Source organism: Nerophis lumbriciformis, linkage group LG17 (genome assembly GCF_033978685.3).
Source record: "Nerophis lumbriciformis linkage group LG17, RoL_Nlum_v2.1, whole genome shotgun sequence".
Classification (NCBI taxonomy): domain Eukaryota; kingdom Metazoa; phylum Chordata; class Actinopteri; order Syngnathiformes; family Syngnathidae; genus Nerophis; species Nerophis lumbriciformis.
The window spans coordinates 11,819,806-11,830,000 of record NC_084564.2 but is presented as its reverse complement, the minus strand read 5'-3'; the positions used below and the strand labels follow the sequence as shown (position 1 = coordinate 11,830,000).

At 34.3% G+C, this 10,195-nt stretch overlaps 2 protein-coding genes across 2 annotated transcripts in view; both read right to left on the bottom strand.

The window, feature by feature from the left end:
* Positions 1-1,466, bottom strand: part of ints4 (integrator complex subunit 4) — a 54,641-nt gene extending 53,175 nt beyond the window's left edge. Inside the window, exon 1 of the mRNA XM_061972488.1 lies at positions 1,354-1,466. Within this exon, the coding sequence (XP_061828472.1) occupies positions 1,354-1,407 (54 nt within the window). The 5' untranslated portion in view covers positions 1,408-1,466. The remainder of the gene's footprint in view (positions 1-1,353) is intronic.
* A 3,917-nt stretch (positions 1,467-5,383) lies between these two features.
* On the bottom strand, positions 5,384-9,316 carry kctd14 (potassium channel tetramerization domain containing 14). The gene is made up of 4 exons (XM_061972032.1): positions 9,190-9,316; positions 6,135-6,359; positions 5,943-6,077; positions 5,384-5,884 (listed from the first exon to the last, which is right to left on the bottom strand). Exons 1-4 carry the CDS (start codon positions 9,241-9,243, stop codon positions 5,564-5,566), a joined length of 735 nt encoding a protein of 244 aa, XP_061828016.1. The 5' UTR covers positions 9,244-9,316; the 3' UTR covers positions 5,384-5,563.
* Positions 9,317-10,195: the final 879 nt, after the last annotated feature.

Below are 10,195 nucleotides of genomic sequence, written 5' to 3'. Positions count from 1 at the left end.
TGGATGTGTTGAAGGTGTGCTGGAAAATGCGGAACGGAAATTAGGGAGCAGCAGAAAAGTGGAATGTATTATTTAAATCGGTGCGTTGGAAAACACGGACCGGAGTTTTTTTTTTTATAAACTGGATCTGGATCGGCATTTTCCCATGCCTTGCCGATACGCATTTTTTGGCAAATATCGGCGGCCGATCCGATCCAAATATCGGATCGGGATATCCCTAAACTTGACTGCAAATAACCACAACACCAGGGGGAGCCCCACTAACCACGTTCAACCCAGATTCCGATCCAACAAAGGTCTTAACTCATTCTCCTTCTATGCCACATCAATATGGAATGCACTCCCAACAGGTGTAAAAGAAAGGGCATCTCTATCTTCCTTCAAAACCGCAATAAAAGAACACCTCCAGGCAACTTCAACCCTAAACTAACACCCTCCCCCTTCCACATCCCCGGATTGTAAATAATCAAATCTAAATAATCAAATGTAGATACTTATTCTTATGCTTTCTGATCTCTCTCTCTATGTCCACTTGCTGTACATATCCTACCAAGTCAGTCCTACACTGTTTCAATGTCCATTTCTCTGATGATGCAATTGTTGATGACTGAAGTGTTGATATCAACTAAACCTAACCGCCGCCCCCCCCCTCCACATCCCACCCCCCGGATTGTAAATAATGTAAATAATTCAATGTTAATTATCTTGTGTGATGACTGTATTATGATGATAGTATATATCTGTATCATGAATCAACTTAAACAAGTTGAAAAACTTATTGGGGTGTTACCATTTAGTGGTCAATGGTACGGAATATGTACTGTACTGTGAATTCTACTAATAAAAAAAGTTTCAATCAATGCCCTCGTCGGCCACCGTACCAAACACACAACACTTGCAAACAAGAAACACCATCAGAGTTCGTTCAATTTTAGTTATTTTTCCCTATAAACGACAGGCTCCAATACCAACACAAATATTTAGAAAGTAACTCTGTAATTTAATTTATTTGTTTTAATTCATCCATGTTTTGTAAAGCACTTTATGATTGTTATCTTTCAGAAGCGCGTTATAAATCAAATGTACTTACTGTATTGTTGGGTTATAGCCGTAACTAGTTTGGTGTTCTCCTAAACTTAATGCAAATATGTTCGTGTCCTTCTTCTACATTAAGTTAGCCTTTCATGGCAAAACTAAAAACAAGTTTGTTTTTTGATCAGAGGCCGCAGAAATTAGCCGAAGCTGTTAGCTACCCACGCTAGTTAGCTACTTGCTAACAGGCCTGTTATTGACGCAGGTTTCTTCCTGGGAATGTCTTTAATGTTACACCGGGGTGGTAAATGTCATTCTTACCTGTACAACTTTGGAGAACTCCTCGTAAACTCTCTTTTTCAGGTGTGCTGCCATGACAGCAGCGTTGTTTAGTTGGTAGCTACGTAAGACGACATGAAATGTCCCTTTGCGCTTTCCGTAGCCAGTAGGAGGGGCTGGATATACCTGTATATATATTACATTACATTCATATATTGTATTAGAATGTTAAATAAATATTACATATGTTTAATGTACTGTAAAAATACGTTTGTTAATACAAAAAAATATAGGCAAAAATCTTCATCCTATATTTTATTTTCATTGTAATTTATATTTTTATTTATATTTGCACTGTTTATTTTACTCAAATTATTGTCAGCGGGGAATAATTGTATAATGTTGGTAATATTCTTACATAACTTTTATAAATGTTAATATAAACATTAACATGTATATCATTATATCGAAATATAAATTAAATATTCAATGTAGTGTAGTATAAACAAATACATTTGTTCATATATATATATATATATATATATATACATACATATATATATATATATACATACACATACATACAAACATACATACATATATATAAATATATATATATATATATATATATATATATATATATATATATATATATATATATATATATATATATATATATATATATACACACACACACACACACACAGGTAAAAGCCAGTAAATTAGAATATTTTGAAAAACTTGATTTATTTCAGTAATTGCATTCAAAAGGTGTAACTTGTACATTATATTTATTCATTGCACACAGAATTTTGATGATTTGAAGTGGCAACAAATGAAAATCCTAAATTCCGTGTGTCACAAAATTAGAATATTACTTAAGGCTAATACAAAAAAGGGATTTTTAGAAATGTTGGCCAACTGAAAAGTATGAAAATAAAAAATATGAGCATGTACAATACTCAATACTTGGTTAGAGCTCCTTTTGCCTCAATTACTGCGTTAATGCGGCGTGGCATGGAGTCGATGAGTTTCTGGCACTGCTCAGGTGTTATGAGAGCCCAGGTTGCTCTGATAGTGGCCTTCAACTCTTCTGCGTTTTTGGGTCTGGCATTCTGCATCTTCCTTTTCACAATACCCCACAGATTTTGTATGGGGCTAAGGTCAGGGGAGTTGGCGGGCCAATTTAGAACAGAAATACCATGGTCCGATTTTGCGCTGTGTGCAGGCGCCAAGTCCTGTTGGAACTTGAAATCTCCATCTCCATAGAGCAGGTCAGCAGCAGGAAGCATGAAGTGCTCTAAAACTTGCTGGTAGACGGCTGCGTTGACCCTGGATCTCAGGAAACAGAGTGGACCGACACCAGCAGATGACATGGCACCCCAAACCATCACCCAACCATGCAAATTTTGCATTTCCTTTGGAAATCGAGGTCCCAGAGTCTGGAGGAAGACAGGAGAGGCACAGGATCCACGTTGCCTGAAGTCTAGTGTAAAGTTTCCACCATCAGTGATGGTTTGGGGTGCCATGTCATCTGCTGGTGTCGGTCCACTCTGTTTCCTGAGATCCAGGGTCAACGCAGCCATCTACCAGCAAGTTTTAGAGCACTTCATGCTTCCTGCTGCTGACCTGCTCTATGGAGATGGAGATTTCAAGTTCCAACAGGACTTGGCGCCTGCACACAGCGCAAAATCTACCCGTGCCTGGTTTACGGACCATGGTATTTATGTTCTAAATTGGCCCGCCAACTCCCCTGACCTTAGCCCCATAGAAAATCTGTGGGGTATTGTGAAAAGGAAGATGCAGAATGCCAGACCCAAAAACGCAGAAGAGTTGAAGGCCACTATCAGAGCAACCTGGGCTCTCATAACACCTGAGCAGTGCCAGAAACTCATCGACTCCATGCCACGCCGCATTAAAAGTTAAAGTTAAAGTACCAATGATTGTCACACACACACTAGGTGTGGCGAGATTATTCTCTGCATTTGACCCATCACCCTTGATCACCCCCTGGGAGGTGAGGGGAGCAGTGGGCAGCAGCGGTGGCCGCGCCCGGGAATCATTTTGGTGATTTAACCCCCAATTCCAACCCTTGATGCTGAGTGCCAAGCAGGGAGGTAATGGGTCCCATTTTTATAGTCTTTGGTATGACTCGGCCGGGATTTGAACTCACAACCTACCGATCTCAGGGCGAACACTCTAACCACTAGGCCACTGAGTAGGTTAACGCAGTAATTGAGGCAAAAGGAGCTCCAACCAAGTATTGAGTATTGTACATGCTCATATTTTTCATTTTCATACTTTTCAGTTGGCCAACATTTCTAAAAATCCCTTTTTTGTATTAGCCTTAAGTAATATTCTAATTTTGTGACACACGGAATTTTGGATTTTCATTTGTTGCCACTTCAAATCATCAAAATTAAATGAAATAAACATTTGAATGCATCAGTCTGTGTGCAATGAATAAATATAATGTACAAGTTACACCTTTTGAATGCAATTACTGAAATAAATCAAGTTTTTCAAAATATTCTAATTTACTGGCTTTTACCTGTGTATATATATATATATATATATATATATATATATATATATATGTAAAAGGGCTGTGAATTTTTGGGTGTCCCACGATTCGATTCAATATCGATTCTTGGGGTCACGATTCGATTCAAAATCCTTTTTTTTTTTTTCAATTCAACACAATTCTTGATTCCAAAACGATTTTTTCCCGATTCACAAGGATTGTCTATTCATTCAATACATTGGATTTCAGCAGGATCTACCCCAGTCTGCTGACATGCAGAGTAGTAGATTTTTGTAAAAAGCTTTTATAATTGTAAAGGACAATGTTTTATCAACTGATTGCAATAATGTAAATTTGTTTTAACTATTAAATGAACCAAAAATATGATATTATTTTATCTTTGTGAAAATATTGGACACAGTGTGTTGTCAAGCTTATGAGATGCGATGCAAGTGTAAGTCACTGTGACACTATTGTTCTTTATTTTTATAAATGTCTAATGTTAATGAGGGATTTTTAATCACTGCTATGTTGAAATTGTAACTAAAATTGATACTGTTGTTGATAATATTCATTTTTGTTTCACTAATTTTGGTTTGTTCTGTGTCGTGTTTGTGTCTCCTCTCAATTGCTCTGTTTATTGCAGTTCTGAGTGTTGCTGGGTCGGGTTTGGTTTTGGAATTGGATTGCATTGTTATGGTATTGCTGTTAATTGTTTTGTTGGATTGATTAATAAAAAAAAAAAAATCGATTTATTAAAAATGAGAATTGATTCTGAATCGCACGTGAGAATCGCGATTCGAATTCGAATCGATTTTTTCCCACACCCCTAATATATATATATATATATATATACACAAAAATAATTTCCCTAAGTTTTAATTGTATTATCATTTTTCATTATATTTTTTATTTTGTTAAGTGTAGCTGCAGGGAATTATTGTAGTATTCTGGTAATGTTACATATGTTTTATAAATAATATAAACATGAATATAGTGTGTTAAAATATTAAATACAAAGTTATTAAATATATTAAATATACTCATATTTTAAGAAAAAAAAAAAAAGAAAAAAATTATAATTTATATTATTTATTTTTGCACTGTATTTTGCTAAAAGTCATCAATATTTTTTTATGTTGATATTTATTTCCACATCTGAGAGTTTATGTTTTTGAGTCACTGGAGATGATTGGACCGTTCTAAAATCAATATATTTTATCATTTTCACAGATGTGTGTTTGTATGTTGTGTTCTTATTGCTCTGCTGCTACATGTATATAGTGTTAAACTGTTTGGAGGCAAGTTTATAGAAAACATTATGTTCAAATATTTGATCAGCAAATTAAAATAAAAACTCACAAAATAATTTAATGATCTTGAAACATGTCCAAATTCAAAAAGTATTGGAGAATGTGTAGTATCGCCTACTTTTGGTAAGTACAGTATTCGATATCAAGGGCAGTGGCAGTTTTAGATATGGGCCACAAGGATGAGGAGAAAAAGTAATTAAAATCCCAAAATAATTTCAAAATAAGAGTCCAAATACAAAGTATCAATATCAGCAATGCTGGTTTTGTATTAATTGGTTTCGTACTGATAGCAAAATCTGCAGCATCAGAATTGCGAGGCGTTCTTCTACAAAGACAACAATGTCGGCAAACAAAGCGCTTTATCAGTGGACCTCCTGTATCATCCACGCATCACACATGCCGGAGAAGGGCGCGGTCACCACCAGGTGAACGTGAGTGTGTAGAAGAAGCCGTAGCTGCGGGACAGGAAGTTCTTCTCCTTGACGTGAGGCTGGATGCTCACCGTGTAGCCCTGGTTCTCGATGTCCTTCTTAACGCAGTCGAGCAGGTCTTTGGGCGAGGGCCCGGCGCTCCAGGGTCCGAACGTCACCACCGATTCCTTGTGCCTCGTCGTGGCCTCCAGGCTGGCGATGGCGTTGTCGTAGCAACCCAAGTCCTCCTCTGTCCGCAGCACGCAGATGATGATGCTTGAGTGGCGGGAAGCCACGGCCTCGGCACGGGCGATGCGGGTCAGAACCTGGGGGAAGAAAGGCCGCGGTCAAATGACATCCCAACGGGTTCTGAAGGCCTCGGACCTCGATGTTCTCCTTGTAGTGAGGAACTCGGGCGAGGAACTGCTTCCTTCCCACCAGCTCGCCGTACAGAAGCGGGCTTTCCTCCAGGCGTCGGATCAGCGCCGTGACGTTGTAGTGGACCGCCTCTCTGTGAACCTGCAGCACACGACACACGTCAAGGGTCCACGCCGCTTCTCAGCGAGAGACTCACACCTGCTGCACGTTCTCCGTGGGCACGCGCTCCGACCGCAGGAACTCCAGGACCGCTCCGAAGTGCGAGCCGTCCCGGTCCAGGAAGATGTGTCCCTGCGAGTCCCGGAGCAGTTTGGACGGGGCGCTGAACCACCCGGCCAGCTTGGACTCGGGGTACTTTGTGAGCGTGCTCAGTGCGGTGCAGAACCTGTGACCCCCCACGTTCAGGTTGACCACCAACGTGTGCTTAGGACACAAATGATGTGGCATAATAAACACAACCATCACAAAATATTCACAACAAGGGTGGTATCAGATCAATACTCTGTGGTATCAGTATTAGATTAATACTCTGTGGTATCAGTATCAGATCAATACTGTGTGACCAAATTTATATTTTTCTCTCCTTTGGTTTCATAAATAAGTGTTTTTTGCTGTTCATATTGTGAATATTTATATTTTGTTGTATCAACTCAGGGATTAAGTTAAGTAAGGCAGTTAGTTTTTATGAATACTATTATAAACATGAATGTATATTGTATTAAAATATTAAATAATGAATACATATTAAATGTTAAGTAAACTGTAGTGCAAACAAATAAGGGTGTTGGTAAAAAAAATATATATAAATAGGCAAAAATCTTTATATCATGTTTTATTTTCAGTATAATTTAATATTATATTATATTATTGATTTATGCACTGTTTATTTTGCTCAAATTAATTGAGTGTAACAATAATTATATTATTTTGTCAATATTGTTACATAGCTTTGATAAATATTAATATAAACATGAATATAATATATTATATTAAAATATTAAATGTTAAGTATACTTTAGTGTAAACAATATATATATATATATATATATATATATATATATATATATATATATATATATATATATACAGTATATTTTAGAATCTTTTTCCTATGTTTTACATTTACTATAATTTACTATTATATTATTTATTTTGGCACGATTTAATTTGCTCAAATCATCGAGTGTAACAGGAGGGAATAATTGTATTAACTTGGTAATATTGTTACATAGTTTTTATAAATAATAATATAAACATGGATATAATACATTGCATTAAAATGTTAATAATAAGTACATTAAATGTACAATATCATAACGTAAACAAATACGTTTGGTGATTACACATTTTTTTAGGCAAAAATATTTTTCCTGTATTTTAATTATATTTTTTATATTGTAATATTTATTTATATTTAATTTGCTCAAATGACTGAGTGTAAGAGCATGGACTAACAGTATTATTTTGGTAATATTGTTACATTGTTTTAATAAATATTCCCAAACATGAATATAATACATTGTATTACAATATTAAATAAATATAGATTAAATATACTGTAGTGTAAAAAAATACGTTGATAAAAAAATAAAAAAATTGACAAAACGTATATACCGTACAGGCACAAATGTTTTCCTGTGTTTCATTTTCATTATAATGTATTTATTATATTGTATTATTTATTTTTGCACTTTTTATTTTGCTCAAATCATTGAGTGTACCAGCAGGGAACAATTGTATTATTTTAGTAATATTGTTACATACTTGTTATAAATAATGATGTAAACATAAAAAATACATTGATTAAAAAAATAAAAACTTGACAAAACGTATATACCGTACAGGCACAAATGTTTTCCTGTGTTTCATTTTCATTATAAAGTATTTATTATATTGTATTATTTATTTTTGCACTTTTTATTTTGCTCAAATCATTGAGTGTACCAGCAGGGAATAATTTTATTATTTTAGTAATATTGTTACATAGTTGTTATAAATAATGATGTAAACATAAAAAATACATTGATTTAAAAAAATAAAAACTTGACAAAACGTATATACCGTACAGGTACAAATGTTTTCCTGTGTTTCATTTTCATTATAAAGCATTTATTATATTGTATTATTTGATTTTGCACAGTTTATTTTGCTCAAATTATTGAGTGTAACAGGAGGGAATAATTGCATTGTTTTGGTAATATTATTATATTGTTTAAATCACATTACCATGTGTATATGTGTATATGTGTATATATATATATAGTATCAAAATATTAAATAAATATATAGTAAATATACCGTAGTATAAACAAATATGTTTGTTGATAAAAAAATATATATGTAGGCGAAAAATGTTTTCATATTTTATTTTCATTATTTATTTTTATATTATATTATTGATATATTATTAACTTTTTATTTTGCTAGACATCGAGTGTAACAACAGGGAATAATTGTATTATTTTGGCAGAATTGTTCAATTGTTTTTATAAATATTAATATAAACATGAATGTCCATCCATTTACTACCCCTTGTCCCTTTCGGGGTTGCGGGGGGTGCTGGAGCCTATCTCAGCTGCATTCAGGCGGTGTATTAAAATATTAAATAATAAACATTAACATTAAGTATACTGTACTGTAAACAAATAAGTTTGTTGATAAAAAAATATATATATAGGCAAAAATATTTCTATCTTTTACTTCCATTATAATTTGTTATATTCATTTTTACACTGTTTATTTTTGCTGAAATGATTGAGTGTAACAGCAGTAATTATTGCATTTTGGTAATATTGTTACATTATTTTAATAAATATTAAACATTTTGTATGAAAATATTAAATAATATATATTAAACATACTGCAGTGTAAATAAATACGTTTGTTAATGAAAAAAAAATTTATAGACTCAAAAGTTTTAATTTCATTATAATAATGTCATTGATAAGACGTATCGGTATGACTGGCATGGGATCGACACACTATCGCCAGCTGTGGCTCTCAGTGTCACGTGACGAAGCCGCGCTCCTCCCACGTGCCAAACATTGCCACGCATGTTTTAACAAAAAATAAAACGTTTAACAAACAAGCATTATTTATGTTTTGCGTCAAACCAAAAAGTAATTTTTGTTTTGCATGATTAAACCAAAGTAAAAGTAAGTCGAGGGAATTTTTTTTTTAAGTTGGCTCAGCGACCACTTCCTGTCACCTTCTACCGGGAAGACGTCGTCTAAGAAGGAAGAAGTGTTCTTACTGGGGATGAGGACTCTGAGTACTCCTCCGCTGATTTTAACTCCATTTTGTTCATCTGCTTCTTCCTCGTCGAGCAGGTGAGCCGCGAGGGGCGTGGCCTAACCCGGATTTAATGCTGTTCAACTGAGTGACGTCATGATTTCGAATCCACATGCGACAGATTATAATAAACGCGTACTGTTTTTGTACTTGTTTTGATTATTATTATTTCTTGATTGTCTGTACATGTTACATGTTATAAATAAAAGTTTATAAATGTTTAAAAAAAATCTAAATAAAAAAAAAGATTATAATTAACGCTTTGTTTTTGTCACCTTATTTGTTCTGCAAATTCCATACAAGATGGCGGCCACCGATAAATCATTAAGTTTTCACAGAAATCACAGCCTTTTGGTAACACTTTTTATATAAACACACATTAAAAAATAAGTCTGCTGAAAGGCATACTTGCCAACCTTGAGACCTCCGATTTCGGGAGGTGGGGGGTGGGGGGCGTGTTCGGGGTGGGGCGAGGGCGTGGTTGGGGGCGGGGCTAAGAGGGGAGGAGTATATTTACAGCTAGAATTCACCAAGTCAAGTATTTCATATATATATATATATAAGAAATACTTGACTTTCAGTGAATTCTAGCTATATATATATATATATATATATATATATATATATATATATATATATATATATATATATATATATATACATAATATATATATATATATATATATATATATATAAATAAAAGAAATACTTGAATTTCAGTGTTCATTTATTTACACATATACACACACATAACTCATCTACTCATTGTTGAGTTAAGGTTGAATTGTCCATCCTTGTTCTATTCTCTGTCACTATTTTTCTAACCATGCTGAACACCCTTTCGCAGGTACCCAGAAAGGTTTCGAGTACCACCAAAAAAACGGAATCCCTGAAGACAGTATAAAAATCTGTGTTAAAGGTGTACAAATACTGTTTGTATAATAAGCATGTTATTTTTTTACAAATGA